The sequence below is a fragment of the Achroia grisella genome, unplaced genomic scaffold (assembly GCF_030625045.1).
Source record: "Achroia grisella isolate CSIRO2021 unplaced genomic scaffold, CSIRO_AGI_Agris_v1 utg1576, whole genome shotgun sequence".
Classification (NCBI taxonomy): domain Eukaryota; kingdom Metazoa; phylum Arthropoda; class Insecta; order Lepidoptera; family Pyralidae; genus Achroia; species Achroia grisella.
Window position 1 is genome coordinate 79,950 of NW_026712658.1, and position 20,188 is coordinate 100,137.

Sequence of the window (20,188 nt, forward strand, 5' to 3'; positions counted from 1 at the left end):
CATCTAAACATATACGAAAATATGCCTATGATTTGAATATTGGTAGAACTATTAAAATAGTATTACGTACCTCTTACACGTCTGTCTAGACTTGTTACATGATGTGAATATGTATAAGGTAATGATACAGTCTACATAAGTTAACTAATTAGTTACGTAATTAATGCAAGTTATTTTTATATTAAAATATGTTTCAATAATAATACAATTAAAACTAATATTACTATACTGCTCATTACACAGATATAAGACGACAGTATTTGATTGGCGTCAATTACCTTTTTCATTGACGGGTAGAAATATGTGGTGGTAACTACAAGCCGGGTCACACAAAACTCTATCTCCAAATTTACCTATAGATGAGCGACTATTTATAGATTCTATTAGAAATTCCAATAAAAGTACATCAATAGTTTTTTACTATTTATGGCATAAATTTAAAATATGGAAATCGTGTATTTTCGATTTGTTATTTTTAAATAAAAAATTGTACGAGTAAATTGCACTGGTGTTTAGTTCAAAACCTATAAAATTTATGTACCTAGTTAAGATTTATAAACATTACTGTCAAAATTCTTTGCGTTGCTCGGTAATAGTGTATGTTACACAACGCAAATTTAGTTCGGACGGAAAAAAGACACCCAGGATTGTTCTCCGTCTACTTAGGTCCAGACAATGAATTAATCTCCTTAGAAATATCCATGCTAATGACTTAATACGGCGTATTGTCTGCAGTCATTAATCTAAAGCTGACTGGCTAGTATTGTTGCAAGCGTGCCTGTATTAATTAGTCTTGTGAACTTTCCACTAGTGCCGCTCGTGTGACCAATTGCCATATTTTTTAAAGAATTGTTTGTTAAGGTTTTCTGTTTTTATTTTGTAAGATAATGGAAAGATGCACCCCCTGCACTAACGGTTTACGCTGGCGGGGCACCAGTGAAGGATGATAAGATGAGCATGAGGTCAGGTCAGTTAGCACATCGTGACAAATTCCCCAAGAATTTATCACGATGGTTTCCAGGGGGAACCACGTGGAGGTCGACCTAACATGGTACATTGCTAGCAATGGGAGTTACTAATTCCCATTACTAACAATCCACGTCCCCCCAAGGTTTTCTGTTCTTATACCTCAACCACAGTAGTGTCTTGGTCTTGTATAGGTTTTATTTATAAAATATTCGACTATATTTTAAGGTTATATAGAATAAATTAATAATTTTAAACTGATTGAAAAAGTAACAAAACCAATAATTTGGTTAAACAGGTACGCTCGCTCAGTATCATGTTAGTTTATAATAATAATATATTGGTCAGCTCATATTAGCTATTGTACAAAGTGTATAAGTTGTTTGTTACGGGTTCACTCGCGCAAATCCTTTTTTATATTGCTTCAGTGATCATTTTTATATGGAAGAGGACACTGACTTCTGAAACACAGGTATTTTCTATACCTACCTCAGAATTCAGGGACTTCTTAAGTATTTGTAAAAAAAAAATTTTTAGATAATAAAGATTATGATTATGATTTTGGGAAAACCTTTAAGTTAATATAATACCATTATTTTTATAAACGAATTGTGGATGTATGTAAGTTCATATAGCACTGCTTATTGTGTTTTAGTAGTTGTTTAAACAAGTTAATGTTAGTGTCCTCCGCGCAATCAAACAGGCTAATTCTCAGCACTCATTTAATACTAACTATAGCCTTCAACTGACGGCACAATCACGCTTTGTCTATTTGTTTTATTGTCACCAAACAACGCGTGGCTCACGCATAATAAGCCGGCTTATTGCTCAATCGCCACGTTTTCATATAATCCTATTCACAAAACAGTTACGATAAATTATGAAGGTTGATTCAAATCTGTTTGACCTAGTTTTGTATTATGATTATTCTAATTAAGTTATCTTACTACAGTACAAAATATTTAACAGTTTATTTACAAAATTTACATAATTTAGTCTCTTTAAATCTCTCTTTAATAAAAAATAATCTCTTTAAGTAAATTATATCAACAATTTTGAATTTTCCCATAATTTTCGAGTCGCCATAGTAAAGTTATCTATGTAGACATTTCTGTTTTACCTATTTCGGTCTTTTAAAAGCTTGCAATGCAAGGTATATATGCCGTATTATATGGTGAGATATGGCAGTGTAATATAATGTAGATTACATTTCAATTCTCGTGAATAACAACACATGCAGGGATACCAGGAATTTCACTGTATTTTTGAAGTGCGTGGTGCTATTCATTCCTATATCCGATAGCTACCACTTTATTAAAATCTACACTTACTAGTGCAGTAATTAAAAAAGTATAATTGAAAATATGTAATAGAATTTGTATTAGCTAAAATATCACATACCTACATGATGTAAATCAGGTAAAGGTCTACTACTTCGTCAAGACAGTTTATTAATAAGTAAGTAATACGAATAACAAAATAATCATTGATTTCTGAAAACTTAATTTAAGTAACATTTTATCTATGACTCCAGATTAGGCTATACATATAACTACGCATGCTATAAGTAGGGCTAATATTGCAGTTATAAAATCAAATTTCGGATTGATATAAGTCTTCTAAGTTACAATACAAACGACTCTACATCTGCCGTAATTACGCGACGCTTTGCACAAGTTGGGTGCACTCTGTTCGTTGGTTGTACACCGTACAGCGCACTGTGCACGGCCACAAATTACGGCGCCGCCGTAAACTAGTGCCATAAACTAGGTGGGACGTAAACATGCCACGTACAGATGTACCGGCCGGTAAATGAGAAGTTATGGCCGGTTTCTTACCTTTTTAGGGTAGAAAAAAGTTAATCCTACATTCGGCTTTTAAGATTTTTTTTCAGACCGAAATAAATACTAAATACCTATTTATTGAAACAGAATGAATATTAAATGCTTGTATTATACCATGTACATATTCAGAAACGAATACGTTAATCAAAAATAAAATAGTTGATTCTTAAATAGACAATTTTTCAATATACCTACTGTTTAAAGAAGGATTGTATAAGGTACGTTTATAGAAGTCTTCTAGAACAGGAACTGCTATGCTATAACTATGACTAAACGAGCAAAATAACGGAGCGCATCATGATATTCTGTGTGCAGTAATGTACCGTAACGGATCTGTCTACTATTGCACGCTGCACGCTGCAAATACGCTGCAATCAGCGCATCGCAATTGAACAAACCCCACTCATTAACCCGATACGTGACAGGAGGGAGGCCAAGGGAAATTTAATTTTATTATCGACTAGCTGTTCCCGCGACATCGACCTGGTGGAATTTACCTTTGTTCTTCTAAAATAAAAGTAGCCTAAGTTACTCCTTATTACATCAGCTTCCTGCCAAAAAAGTCCCCTTAACATCGGTCCAGCCATTTGAGAGATTAGCCGGAATAAACAGACAGACAAAAATTATAAAAAATATTATTTTGGTGTATGTACCGTATTTATATTCATATTCATGTAGTAAAAGAACGGTTATTTCAATATTACAAATGTATATATTATAGGATAGGCATTGTATGGTTACTAGTAATGTTTTAAAGGGTGTTTTATGTAATTGTGTACAATGAATTTTAAGAACCTTAAAAAATTGTAGATCATATGTAGTTAAATATTACAGTGGTAAATACTTAATATTTATGTAGTAAAAACTGATAAATAAATTAGAAAAACATACATAATTTAATTTTTTTTTTAGATTTATCTAGCAGGGTTATTGAAAAAAGAGTCAGAAATACCTATTTCATCTGTCGTAAACCAGGGCTGTTCGCTAGTGTATATGCGTAGTTGATATGAGTCTATCAACATCTAAAATTAATTATTGATTTACTAGTAACATAATTCTAATATCAATTTAACGAAATATTATCTACAAACAAAGCCTGGTGGACTGTTTTCTAAAACATCAATTTAACATTACTCCTAGCGGCATTTGTATGACAACAGTAAGATATTCATAATTTATTATTTGATATTATTTAATCGGTGCTGTACTCAAAGTCAAACATTTATTTTATGAATATGAATCTTTACAATTAACTTGGACGATTAATTATGTTAAATAATGTATGCTTTAAATATTTACCAATGTCTATTTTAATAAAAGACAGGGAAAGGGAAAGAATATTATATATATATATATATATATATATATATATATATATATATAATATTCACCTTAAGAGTCCCTTTATTAACATCTTATAATAAATTAGAAACTGATAATAAATATGAGAAAATAAAAGTTATTAGACCACTATTATGTATTTACATCTTTATTTATTTTACTAGTTAATTACACTACAAATAAAATAATCTGAGCTGAAACCGAAAGCATTAGGAACGGCGAATTACATGATTTTTTTTTCATTTGTTTTTTCCATATTCATATATCTGGTGTTTAGGTAGTTTAGACTTTTGTTGGATAAAATACACTTGACATTTTTGACTTTGTAAGTACTTGATAGAATGACTCCTGGCTTATAAATAAGTAGTACCTACTGGGAAAATATCAAGTCGTACAGTAATCCCTTAGGCAGGTTACGTACTTGTTTTAACTAAGTTTTTAATTAAAATTTGCGAATATTAAATTGTCGTTTTAGTTAGGTCATTTTAATTTAGTATACAATGAGATAATGATTAATCAGTATTTATCTGATTGAGTGCCAATGAAAACTTATTTAATAAGGTAAATTAAGGATATTATGTTTAATAATGTTTTTAAGTCTTACATGAAAACAATAAAGTAAATATGAGAGCACAATAATATTTTTGTATGTAGTTTGTGTTTAGTCTTTTCCAAGTATGTACTTATATTTAATATATTAGCTAATGTTATCTTTCGTTTAAGTCTTAATTAATAATTACAAGCATAAGTTCAAAATACGCTAGCAATATCTTTTAAAATTGTATGTTGTTTGTAAATTAACCCATACTAATAATAGATAATAACAATAGATGTAGATTCAGTCTTCAGCTGGGAATAGAATTAACTATAATTATAATAGAAAAACTAAGATATAAAGAGACACGAGTGTGGATATATTGAGTCTATCGAAGTACTTTAAAGAAAAAATCTAAATGAATACATTCATTTTAATTAATAATACCAGTTTTTAAGTTTGAATATATTTACGAATCAGAAATTCATAATTTATCAAATAAAATGTAATAAAAGTATCAAAATGTAATAAATAATAACTTATGTTACTCGATATTATGCGCTCTTTACACAAACAAATAAATGCTACAAATAAAATTTTATTTACATACAATATTAATTTATCTGATACAAAACATACAATTTTATTTGCTTATGCCACGCGAACTGGAAATAATGAACTATCTATATGGTATTGTTTGATCGGATCCAATATTTTAATTAAAAAGCATAGGGTATGATTGAAAAGCTTTATCGACAAGCTCCCAATCCAACTAAAATTTAATTAATACTTGACTGATTCAATTATATTTCGTATCTATTAAAAGCATGAAAGCGCAAATGAATATGTGGCTTAAAGCATACGTTTATAGTTCACAATTGATTAGTTTGTAGATTAGTAATGAAGAATGATGGACGTGTCACTGCCCCACTACTTTCTCTCGATTCCCAGAATGGAGTGACAGATGACCATTGGGATTATAGGCAGTAGTAGTACCTACCCGCATTGATTTAATATTAGATATGGAAGTCTAGTTGTTACTTGCACTTTCGTTGCTTTTTACTGAGATAAAAGATACCGTTCTCGTGACACTAGATAGAAATTTTTCGTCAATATTATTAAGATCCGTTCTACCGTTTAGTCGTGAATATTCAAGAGACAGACTTCACTTACAATATTGTTATGGATTATGACATGATGGGTGCACGTTTTATACTTTGTGATATTTTTCATGACTTATTAGGTAGATACAACTATTAAATATCTGTGTTATTCATAATGTTGTTTAGTAGTATAGTCTGCTCTGTAGATAATATTGCCTCTTGCCTTTGTAAGTTCCTATTTTGTCTTTTATATTTATGTTCCCGTCTTGGATCGGCAACTTGAACTGAAATATATAAGAAGAATTCATATGACAGTAATCGTAGATATTATTAGAAGTATTTTGATTTCAAATACAAAATTATTAGACAATTTATTTTGACTTTGAGCCAATGTTGTTTTTGTCAAAATCAGATTATTTTCTATTAACATCTAACTTGCCAATTCAAGTATTTAACAGTTACGATCATGGTACTATCTAATGCATTTATATATTTTAGAATTTTCTTAAAAACACTACTATTATCATCGCACAATGAAATATAGTTCTCATTTAGGAAAGATATAAAAATGTATAAAAAGTGCAATGTAGTTGAGATTTATTTCTTGAGACATGCTCAATAAAAGTAGGTAATGATAATTACTATTATTATAGTATATAATTTACTACCATAAAACAAATAAAACCCTCAAATATGGCTAATATCCGGGCCGGACATCCGCACGAACGCCGAAGGAAAGTGCTGAACCCTATCTACGATTAATTAATTACTCTAGAATCATTTAAATTCTTTCTAACTGCAATAGTTATATCCACTATTGTGCATATTACTGTTGTGCTATAATTATTTGGGCGATCATACATTATAATACTATTTGATTGCTAATTTTATTCTAATCTTTACATAGTATATAACAAACTCGCCGCCGCTGTCTGTTCAAGCGAACAGATATCTAATTTTAAATTAAACTATCTATTGATGAAAATGATTTTAAAATAATTTTCATCAATAGATAGTTTAATTTAAAGGGACGGTTTATATGTATAATATGTGTGTGTTATAGTGTAAAATAAGCAGATAAATTTAAAGATTTGTAAGGAAGCCGTGCGAAACACGAAGGGGTCGCCTGTTGTTTAGTATTTAATATTTTCAATGAGGTTAACATGTGTTTAATATTATTAAAATGTAGTAATAATCTGATGATTTTTTAGGACTTTGTACAGAAATAGCAAATATGTCTGTTTATTGTTTAAAATAGAGGTTAAATGAATAATGACATACTAACATATGTCATTATTCTTTTAACCCGATTACTAACAATTACTAGATCTTTATTAGTTAATAAAGACCTATTTTAACTATTACAGTGCATTTTCAACAGTTCGAAACAACAACATAAAACAGTTCAATTGCTAAAACGAATTTCAATAAATTCGTTTTTAATTTTATATAAAAAACGAATAACGTATTATTTATATATCAAACTATGTACATATATAAACTGGCTAGTACATCTTGTTATATAACTACTTTTGGGTATAAACGAAAACGTATTTTTACACAGCTGCATACTTCTACGTGGGCACTGCGAAGACACCGTCGAACGTGGGGGCGCTGCGTTTGCGAGACGAACGTGGGGGTAGCAGTCCGCTGAGAAGATACCGGGGCGAGGGTGTCACGCTTTCCCTACCCGATGGCAAGACTCTACGAGACTTCAAGTGGTTCTCAGTGTATTGCGATGAGTACTCGGTAAGTTCTATCTTTACGTCAGAGTTCTTTGTCAAGTCGCAGAGGTAAGATGACCTCGGTGGTGTAACGATTTAGCATACTTCCGACGATCGTGGATTCCATTCCTCACACGATACAAAAATTTGTATTCATGAGTATGATTCTTATTATTTTTTGTATCTATAAATGTTGTTTTTCTATGCAAAGAACACTAGTTATAATTAGGCACATAATCCGCTTTTATAGTTTTACGGTCCATGATTTAATAGAATAACAAAGAGTCTAAAATATAAATTATAAATTACATAAGTATTAAAAAAATGTATTTAAGTATTCCATCAGTTGCCTAATACTCATAATACAAACTCTACGTAATTATCTAAGGACAAATCACACAGCAACATCTGCAGTTAAATAAATAATGGGCACTAGATAATTGATACAAATATATAGATTTTATTTTTAAATACATACCTATTAAACATGAATATAAATGTTTGTGCCGTGCGAGGAATCAAACCTGCGACCTTCTAAACTATCCTAATATCTAAACAAATAGACAACCGAGGCCGTCGAATATTGATACTCGATTCAGAAACTGAATTCAGTATGTATTTTATGATGTATATTACTGCTTCGTTTTCTGCTTTGACAATAATACTCGTATATACAACTTTCCATTTTTACACTGTGCAAAGAATCGAACGGGCGACTATCGGGAGTAAAGTGGTGTGCTAAAACCGCTAGACCACCGAGACCGTCTAGAAGCAATAAACTATTCGTTTTTAGTTATAGTGACTCACATATAAGTTAATAACTAACGTAGTAAGTCAACTTAGGGTAATTACGATGATTTTACTATATTCAGTAATTCGTTGTGGGTGTGTGGGATTGTGTATAGGGCGCTGGGGTTGGTGGAACCAACGATGGTGGTAATTAAAGGCGCAATATGTAAAAGTAACAGTATATTATAAAAATATATGTCGTAACAAACTATGTATGTATGCAAGAGCAAAAGAAGAAAGTAACAAAACCATAGCAACTAATATAAAAATATAAATATTTAAAAATAGGGAATTGTCTTGCTAGCCAGCGGCCCGGATGTAAGGAGTCCTGTACAGTGGGGAAACTTGATTCCTAGGAAACACATTTCTTTAGTAATATTATTTGGTTACATATAAATATAAAAAATACGGATTTCTAGAACTGAGTCTAGTAATTATGTCATGATTTTATTTAAAAAAAATAAAAAGCTAATTTTTTATGCCTTTTATAAATAATTTACGATATGTTTTATTCAGTAAACCTGTTATTCTTTAGCGCCACTATGTATCATTAATATAATTCAGACGTCACGTATTTAGTTTATATTATTATAATATATAATAAAATTCTTTGAATATCTATTCTGATAGCTAATAGGAAAAGCCACTACTTTATCATGGAAGCCAGACATATAGGTAAAGGGAAGATGACACACAAAGTGGTTGATCATGTTTTCGATTATTTTAATGTGATATTTTGACGTAGAGAGTTACGAGTACATTAAGCATAGGCCGGTATATATATTGCTCTTTTTAAGCAAAGTAAAAAGAAAAATATTTTGTGCCTGTCACGCCATCTTTTGGCTAAAATAGTACATAATATCCTCATTTTAGATGTTCGCTGAAAGATATAATAAGAATCACCATTAGTCCCCTCCCCCACCTCCCAATCTTCAGCAAGGAGTAGTTTCACTTCAGCTCTGAATTCAATGTACTCCATTAGCTACTTATGTCGTGAACTAATGGATGTATATTTCGAGGCATTGTTGTGTTTGTTGGCACACTACGGGATATTTTGGGCTTTGTTTAGTATTGTCGACAGAGTTTATGCTTCAGTAATGAAGGAAAATTCTTATGATAATATTCAGATTTCGATTCCCGGTTGATATTAAAATATTTAAAGGAGCATATTTTAAATTAGCTCTAAATTTCTAATTTTTTGCTCGTACGTAGTTCCTGTATGTTAAATTAATTTCTAAAAGTAATATCATTTGCAAATGTGTAATTTAATACGGAAATATTGTTCCTCTTAAATCGTAATTTAACAGCTAAGTATCATTGAAGTTACATAGGAGGTCACAGAAATCGATAGACAAATATATCAATAATATTACAAATAATTTTAAATTAATAGAATAGAATAGAAAATCATTTATTCAAATAAACTTACATTGAAACTTTTGAATAGTCATTACATTTTTTTTAATCTACCTAAAAAAAATTCTAAGAAGCTGTCTCATCACAAAAGAACGTGCAAGAAACTTGCGTGTTGCTCTTTTAAATAATTTTATTATTACTTTACATTTTTAAGTTTAAGTGTGTGAATACAAACCACCAATTATTAATTCAATTAAATACTCAAAAAGAAAAAAATATGAATACATAACCAACTGGTTAAACAATTAATAATAGGAAATGTCATAGTGATTAGAGCAGACCAGTCAGTCAGACACGAGTATGACGGATAGACAAATATATCAGCCACAAGTCTGGACATTTTAGTGAGCATGATTACTCAAAACACTAGACCACGTCAAAGCTACTTACAATTGCTATCTGATAGTTATAGTATTCACATTTTACATAAGAATACAAATTAAAATCAATCAATTAAATCAAGAAAGCAATAGAAAATAAACTATAAGCTAATAAACTAATTATTTACTTGATATGTTGTCATCTATGAATTCGTCTATCCTGTAATAGGCTTTCTTACATAAAAATTGTTTAATATAAGATTTGAATTGCCTCTGTCAGATTTAATGCAGATTCTGGCAGTTTATTATAAAATCTTATGCAATTACCATAGAATGAATTACTGATTTTGTGCAGAAAAGGTAAAATAAGCTTATTTATATTGCGTAAGTTTCTACTTGTACAGTCTTTGAGTTTTTTAAAACTCTCTAAGTTCTTCCGTGTATACATAATATTTTCATAAATGTATTGTGAAGTAACTGTGAGGATATTTGAGTCTTTAAAGCACTGACGTAATGACTCTCTTGAACCCATACCATAAATAGAACGTATGGCTCTCTTTTGTAAAACAAATATAGTATTTATATCCTGCTTTACCCCACAGCAGTATGCCATAAGACATTATGCTATGGAAATAACTAAAATATACAAGTTTAGCCGTCGCCACGTCTGTTAATTGCCTAATTCTTCTAATAGCATATGCAGCAGAACTGAGTCTACTGGCCAAAATAAGAATCATGCATATTGCCAAAGAAATAACTGCATAAAATAAACTGAATAACGTTAAAACCCATCAAATAGAGAAAAACCTTCAGTTCTCTTGAAAAATCCTCCTTTCTTTATACTCTCCATTCTATTTAGAGGATCGAATATTCCAGTTTTGATGTTGTGATAGTATAATCATTTTGCAATATTTTATGTTTAGGTAAACTTCGGTGACGTGTCGATACCTCGTGAACTTGATTACCCGAAGCCAGCTAAGGTGGGCGCTCTCCGAGGTGTCCATGGTGTCTCCTCGGACCCAGTGGTGGTTGTCGATGCTCAGACTCTACTCGTGCCCAACTTCTCATATGATGGAGAGGCTCCAGGTAAGAACTTTTCTACTTGTTTGATTTTTTTACTAAAACTTGTTTAGTACCTGTAACTAGTTTTTGTAAGAGAACCTGATACTAGCAACTTTAAAATCGAGCCATTTATCCAGTTAAAACTAAGTTATTATAATTCCTGTCAGTTGCTCGAAATCTATGATAAAAACAAGTCCTAATGTAAATAATATCTTGGAGATAATACCTAGTTAAAAAACAAAGATACAAATTTATGTTAAACCATCACTTTCCATTAAAATAGATGGAATGATACTTAAAATTTAACGCCAATTTTTAAAACGGATCCCGTTTTAATACGGTGCGAAAAAAATACAATAAAAATCCTTACATCGCGTGCTCTGTGAAAATTATTACAATAGAGCAATCTGATGTACCACAGTTTTATAGAGGACATAAATATCTATAAAAAAGTACGCTAAAGATCTAACTATTACGGTTATGTCACAATTACTAGTTTTTCATGTTTTTAACATGAAATAGTAACGCCGGTACAACTAAGTACTAACGCCGATTAAATAACCATGCGAAGTCAGAGTGAACCGCTGATATGAATAATATAAATAAAATAATGATTACATAACAATTATTCAACACCACAGTAAATAATGAATTGTTGAAATAATTACTGTGTAAAATAATTCATATTGATATTCAGGAGAGGCTTTCCATATGGAGCGTAATGCAATTATTAACGACCCAATGGTGAGCAAATTTAAATTATTGATGCCTATCAAAACGCAAATAGTTATAGATGTATTATAAGATATATATTTTAGTAGAATGGGCAAGTAATTAAAAATCCTGGAAATTTTACACACCGCCATCTAGTCCTAAACTAAGTAGAGCTTCTACTATGCGTACCTTCTGGACAACTGACAGTCATATCGAAATACATATATTACGTATATATATTATATAATATACATACAAAAACAATATATAGATAAATATATTATAAATACAATTGTTTGAATTGTATGGCGGATTGAATACTAGGCCATTGGATTTAAGCGGTTTGGGTAACCGCTGAACCACCGGCATGTATGTGACGTAACTAACCTGCCCCGGCTTCATACGGATAAAATAACGTTATATTATCTATACAAATAAATAAAATGGAAGTGTCTGTAATTTCAAATTATCACTAAATGCGTATGTATATATAGATACATGCGTAGTACATGCGGTATTTACATAAAACTATCATTATAAAAAAAAATCTCTGTTTCTTTGTTCTTGTTAATCTCTGAAACTAACAAATTGCTTTTTACAGAACTTTCACTCACAGTTAGCTAATGCAATCGCAGATAGTATAATGAATAATTTAAGCAACATTTATATTTGATTTTTTTTTTTAATAATTGTTATTTGTAATTGGGAAAAGTCGCGTGTAACAGCTAGTACTATCTAAACTTTTGTCAGGAATTACGCTTTTGATAGACGAAAATCCGTTTAGTAGTTTTTCAGATTATCACGAAATACAGAGACGTGGCGACGAACTTTATTTTACTGTACATATGTACATGTTTTTCGATTTAATTTAATTTTCATCAAAGCAATCCATTTTCGTTCCACTCCCGTGCATGGGTTTTACTTTACAAGATGAGTTTGTTTGTAATTTAATCTAATATAAAATATAGAGTACATTTATTTATACGTTCATTCTATTTAGTTTGGGATAGACAAGTGTGACAGGTTCGTTTTACGCATCAGAGTACATTAATTGTGTGATTTTTCAACCGGTAACATGTCTTCGATCTAGATTCGAAATTGGATTCACTTAATAGTAAAAAGTAATTGTGGTTAGTTTGGTTCTGGCTATCACAACATTAACCGATTACCAATTTTCTGCAGGCAAATCGTCGGTTTATTTCATACTTTCACTGTAATATTAACTTTGTTACAGACAGGTCTCAGAAATACATCAAATTGAAGCAATGTTTACAAAATTATTTAAGATTGGTTTGTTTAACACCGACTTACTTTGCAAGTTCGATTCTCACATGTTACAAACCTTTATTTTTATGAGTATTTTGGTCTGTAATAGTTACAAGCTCTACTCAGTTTGGGACTAAATGGCACTGCGTGAATTATCAATATTTAAGTAACTAGTTACCTACTACTTGAATCATGTACCTTAAATCAAACGTCATTTTGTAGAAATATAAAATAGTCAGTATTAATTAAAAGAAATCATTGAACTGTAAAGTAAATTATGAGCACTGGTAGATGTACGTAAATATAATAAATCCTGCTAATAAGTAGGTCATTCCGTTAATTAATTATATTTATTACTATTTTTTATTTCGTCGTAACCAAATATACTAATTAACGAAAGGATATTGCTGCCACTGTGTAATGAATTTTAACTGATATTTGGTTAGTTTTCATTGGCTTTTTGGTACATAATAATTTCATCAGAATATAATTATACATTTTCCATAAATTAAAATCAGTTCTGTGGTTTATATCGGTTATAAATGGGCATATAGACAATCCTACATTGATAGCGACCTTGTTTAAATTTTAAGTCTTGGCTTCGAACGGATGCATTCCACTTATGTATAAATCTATCTCTAGAATCACTCTTTCTATTGTTGCTTGCTGCAAAACTGCATTTAAATCCGTTGCGTAATGTAAAAGATATAAGCAAATAGGCAGCGGTGGTGACTTTGATTTTTACTATATAAAGATTAAGTAGTATTAGGAAATGTAATTTTGGAGATTATTATTAGATTGATTGAAATATCAGTAAGAATATATTGTCAGGTCTTTTGTTGACATAGTTTTAGTAATTAAGGGTCAATGGGATGTTTAAATTGAAAGAATCTATTCGCGTGCTCATTCTACATTAATTTTGTTCGTATTAAAATTCATGGATTGAATTATAGATATTTCTGTTTGATCATAAATAATACAATAATTATTATAGTAGTGGTTTGATGTAGAAAGCGAAATTAACGCCGAGCTCAAGAGGCACGGTGTTCGTTGTGCGCAGTGCGCTAACTGACCGAGCCGACCTTGCCCTTCTTGTTAGGTGTTATGTAATGTCGACTTCGGAAATATTGTGGGAAAGTAAACAGCCTGTCGTTTTTCCGCTGCATTTATGTATCACTTAGTTTCATATATTTTATTTATTTATTTCAGGCTACTAGGCCCACGTTATAAATACCTTATAGATTAACATACGAGTACATATGAAATATTAATATTATAAAAATAATTGATATAGAAATTGATTCTGCGGTAACGGCACTGACGATGGCAATCAGCCACGGTAGCGTCGATACACCACTCCCTTCGGCCAGTAGTTCTCCTTCATGAAGGTGGGCAATATGCATATATAACGTCGGTACAAGATATGTATCACTATAGTGGTATATTGAAATCTGAGTTTCACTCTCCTAAAATAGATATGTATACAAAAATCCAAATTAGGACAAATATATTTGTATATTCAAATCCAAATTAAATTGGTATAGATTTAGATATCAATTGCAACATAGATAAAACATCGACAGATGGGAGTTTGGTGTCTGTGTTTTACATTTAATGTAGTAGTAGTAATAGGCATATATATCAGTTGTGGCGTCCAGTAATGTTAAAAAAACCTGACTTCATGGTAAAATTAGCATAGAATTGCTTTTGTGTTCCAATAGAGGTATATATACCTAATATATACATAAAAGACACTCGCATAAAATTAAAAACGTTTTCATTATTGAAGCCGATAATACCTAAGTGATAGGTTCTTTACTTAAATTACACGGAGAATTGAATTAAAAAAAAAACCGCTGGAGTATGTATAAAATAGCAATGTTGTACTGGCAACTTAGATGCATTAGTTCAGAAATTTGAAGATAATATATGTACTCATATATATATTATTAAAATTATGTAAAGTTGATTACAACAGACAATAACGAAGAATACTAGAATTAGTTCAGATCTTCATACCTGATGCGCAATTTGAACCGTGTATCCTGTTTTTGTTCTACAACTTGGCCTTCAGTTATCGCAACGTGACGGCATCTATCAAATTTTTTCTTCGATTCAGTTGTTTTTGCGTAATTCCCATACAAACATGCAGTTATTAATTAAAAAAAAGTAATTGCTTTTTAGGTTAATTAAGAAACTCTACTTTTGTACATTGATCCGCTTCTCAGTTTTTTGTCTAAGTATTAAATATATTCATTAGTATTTTTCTTACTTAAAAATCAGGAATCTAAATAAATATATTTATAACGATTTACGATTGATATTTTTTTGATGATATTAGAAATAATAAGCCAATATGTTGTATGCGATTAATATACTCAACTAAGTTTATGTTATCATTATTATATTATAATTTGTATTATATCATACTTAAGTTTATACAAATGGTTAACAGCGGATTTACCTGCTATTTTTAGTAAAAAATTAGCCTAAGTCAGCCTACGTAATATTTAGCCTATGTTCACGTCAAATTCTATTATAATTCCATTAGTATTATTTATATTTATGCAATGCTTGAGTTTGCCCATGAATATGTAATTACACATATCATAGACTAATAGCAACAAACTACAAACGTAAAATTATATTTTGTTTATATTTATAGTCACAATAAACACAATATCAACATATTGTTGTAGATAATATTTAAACTGTTGTTGATTACAAAAGAGAGCTATGATATATTTACAAGATGGATTTACGAGTACGACGATCGTTACTGGAAGCCATTAAAGTATCAAATATTCTCAAATTTTCTTCATTGTAGGATATAAACATTGGAATAATTTAAGATTTTTTTTCAAAACAAACTTATAAAGTATTAGTATAAATGGTAGACATATTACCATAATAAACGCAAAATATGTCTATCTGAAGAAAAATAGGTTGTATTACGAGGACGAATATAAGCTATTTTTTTCGTAGAGTAGCTGAAGTCTCATGTACCAAATAGTCGATTATTAATCACAATTTAAAAATCGATCTTAGATCGATAAACATATGGCTTAATATTTGTATAAAGTAGTTTAAAAATCTAATTCACTTATATCAAGTTTGTTTTACCATATACTTATGGTACGTGATGACATTTCACGTTTCTTCCATTATTTCTCCATCATGCTGATACCTGAATCCGTTTCACGTTATAATGTGGAGATACAATAATATAATCATGACCCATAAAAATAAACGCTTCCGTATCCTCGCTCGCTTCGTTTATAAGGCATGTATCTGACTAACAGCGAATAGAGAGCGCGCTAAAATATTGTAATTAATATATATAAATTGAACACGTAATCACTAATAAGTTTAGATTTGTATTAGAATAAACATTAGATTTTGTAGATCTAAGCGTAATACTAATTATTTCTTCAATTTATATATATCTTAGAGCAATATTCAAATTTTTTGTTCGTTATAAAGCTATAACATTTACAAATACACATATTAATTAAATTAAATTATAATGTTAGTTTTAAATTTATTTTCATATTAACTACAATCTTAAATAAAGTATCGAAACTACTCTTTAAGACATTGTGTTCTATTTGTATTTGTAATTCAATTTGGGAAATATATTTCCGCAATGAAAACAATTCGGTTTGTTTCTCTCAATAACCAGTTGTCCAGTAGCTTTCCTATGACTATTGACTAAGGAAATATAAACAGATTTATATACAATTATAGTCACTTGAATACAAGTTTATTTTACTATAGTTTATATTAAATGTGTATGTATATACTTTTATATTTTTTTATAAATATTAATAGCTTGTCGCTTCTACTGCTGGGAAGACAGAAGCCAAACCAAAACGCCTCGAGTGAACTTTGCGTCATTTCGGCATATTTACGTGGCAATCTGGCTGAAGAATGCGAAGTTCCACGGTTATGCTAATGACTCATAAAACAAAACATTACACCGTGCTATCATAGCCCATAATGCCATAGTTTCAGTTTTAGCGGTACAACCACTGCAAAAAAAACACAAATGTGCATTTTTATTTTTTTGTATGTAGTTTATCGAGCTAAAGCTAAAAAAGCTAAAAATTTAATTAAAGTGCTATAGGAAATATTTATATTCGTGATTAATCTATTAACTATTATTTTAAATGGAAGTTGTTTTATTTAATACGCTTATTTTATTGATTACAGTAATGTAGAGAAAGAGCGCAGAATGATATATTTTTAAATTATATACATATACAATCAATAAAAAAAATACACACACACTACTATGTATGTGATACACATACGCATATGCACTATTTTGTTGATGGTTACAGTCTGTGGTCAAATTAGGAATATATTAATATTATTAATGTAGTCTTACAGAATGGTCTTACTTAAATTCATGGTCGAATGTCGGCGACTGGGCAACCACTAGTATTAACAGTAGTATAGTAGTACACTTCACAAAAATTATTACATATTACCAGGAATTAATTTTAAATTTCAACACAAATATAACTGTATAACCATTATTCTGTACTGTACACGTCACGTTATATCTCGTTCTTTTTTGTTAGGGAAATGTCACGGGTGAGCGTATAATTACTGAACTGAACAACTGTGGAGTAATTTGTGTTTTATTAATGGAGAATTAAGTACAATTTTGAATGAATTATATTATTAGCGTGGTACGTGAGTGAAATTTAATAAATGTGCAATATTCTGTATGTTAAAATAGATATGTTATTTGTTAAACGTGTTACCAATGTACTATATTGGTTATCAATTAGCTTAGTATTAGACACTAGTTATGCCTGCGGTTTCTTTCGCATAAAATCTGTAGCCTATTTATTATTCTGATAAGATATATTACTGTAAAGTTTCATCAAAATCCGTTCAGTAGCCTTTGCATGAACGAGTAACAAACACCCATTCAGCTATCTATCCATCCATACTTATGAACTTTTACGTTTATAATCTTAATCGTAAGATTAATATATATGTGGATAAATATGTACTTGCATTAGGGCATTGATAGACTACCCTAATGCAAGTAGCATTAGGGTAGTCTATCAATAGGTTCTAGGAAATCTAAAGTATATTGCTATTCACATTAATACACGGTTTATTTCTATCACATTTATATTTCATTACATTACATTGCAATTCAATATACTATCATTATTTACGTTATATACATTTCAGTACGAAATATGTAGAACAATATTATTAAATTAAATTTTGCATAATGTTTTTAATTCGATTCACTGTATACTTTCTACTCTATGTACAATGTCGCCTGTGATCATTCGTCATACTAACATTACATGGCATATAATGGAACATACCGTATTACCAGAATACACACTTTGATAAAATTTCCCTATATTTCAAATATTCTATTTCACATTTCCATCTGATATATACAACAAAAGCTTAATTTAATATCCCTGCTTTCAATGAGTGATCAATAAGTGATTTTCCCAATGACTTATTATCCTATTGTTATTGTTTGATCTGGAAATGGGTTCGATGTAAAGAGGATTATTTCTCAGTAATAAAATGATGGCAATTTCTACAGGCCACATAAATGTGATATTGCGCATTTATATCTATGAATGCTAATAAAACATTCATTGCTCAGTTTTTGAAAAAAGATATGATATATGATATAAATAACTTGTTTTGTATGATACCATATTCTAATTTTATTAATGCGAAAGTGTCTTTTAATGATTAATCTGCTGAAGGGATTTTCATTAAAATTGGCGTAAAGATGAATTGTGTAATGACTATTACATTATACAATTTATCTTATTATTAACATATTATATTTAAAGAAATAATCTAGGACATGGCAAAATAGGGAACCTAGTTTCATTGTATTGTCTAAATTATTAATCAACAGACAGCAGACAAACACACATTTGTAATATAGAAGGAGATTAATAAATCCTATATGTATTTAATATTCCATTCCCTCCTTCTTCATACAATACTTGCTTATATAAGGTTCGTTCTCATATTTTAACCTTCTATTATGTATATTATCTGTAGTTATAGGGCCACTGTTGGTACCATTATATGGGACGAGAACGTAACGGCAAACGATAACAATAACTTACTAACGCTCCAGCATCGCTTGAAGCTGATGTTTAGATTATCTAAATCAACAAGTCGCTCACAAGGAAGTCGTTTGCAGACGGCAACGACCAAACTATATTGGGCTTACTTGCTTATCTACTTTCCTGCCTTCCATAGCCCATTACATATTATATGACATTGAGAAATGCACCTGGAAGATCCTAATAAGATATTGGTGTTATTCGAACACAAAGGAAGATAAATAAAAAGTAACAAATCGGTGTACATTTTTAATCCATTATGTTTTTATTCAATAAGTACTTTTTACAGTCATAATAGCCATTAGGTATACATTAAAAATAAAATGAATAAATTTAAAAATAGAATGTAGAATATTAAAGTTCGTTAATGTTTTGTTTTTCATGTGCAAAATATTCCTAAAAGTTTCACGTTGTCATATAAAAAATGTTAATTAAACCAAATAAAGCCTATTTGTTCTCTTACAATATATCGGTTAAGTAATTTTCGGGTTTATCCGATTTTAAAGTCGATTTTTTTAAATTATGTGTAGTGAACCAAACACAGATAATTATAAAATTGAGAAACAAATTAATAGAATATCCTTACATAAATATGAAATTTGTGATGAATATAAATTACTCTTGTTTTCTTACCATTATTATTATAAAATATAAGCACAAATATAATTATCGTAATCAGCGCTTACCGTTCTAGTACCCAGTAAAATATCGTAGGTAAAGCATAGATTAAATCATATTATCCTAGTAACTGAGGTAACACTATATTTATATTTAAATATACACATAATTAAGTTACAAAGTAAGTAGATAACCTTGTCGCCGACCTAGTAAATAAAACTTAACAAATTTAAACTAAAGACACTAGTGTATGTATGCATATGTAATACATATATGTATATGATATGGATGTAACCTATTGTATGTATAATATAATATGATATTTCTTTATATATATATATACGTGCCCAGTGTCA

The 20,188-nt window shown here is 29.9% G+C and overlaps 1 protein-coding gene across 5 annotated transcripts in view; it reads left to right on the forward strand.

Annotated features, from left to right (window-relative positions):
- Positions 1-20,188, forward strand: part of LOC131841282 (protein Skeletor, isoforms B/C) — a 72,750-nt gene that overhangs the window by 27,923 nt on the left and 24,639 nt on the right. For all 5 annotated transcript variants that reach the window (XM_059189582.1, XM_059189586.1, XM_059189587.1 and 2 more), the window contains exons 3-4: positions 7,354-7,538; positions 10,962-11,124. In XM_059189582.1, the coding sequence (XP_059045565.1) occupies positions 7,354-7,538; positions 10,962-11,124 (348 nt within the window). The remainder of the gene's footprint in view (positions 1-7,353; positions 7,539-10,961; positions 11,125-20,188) is intronic.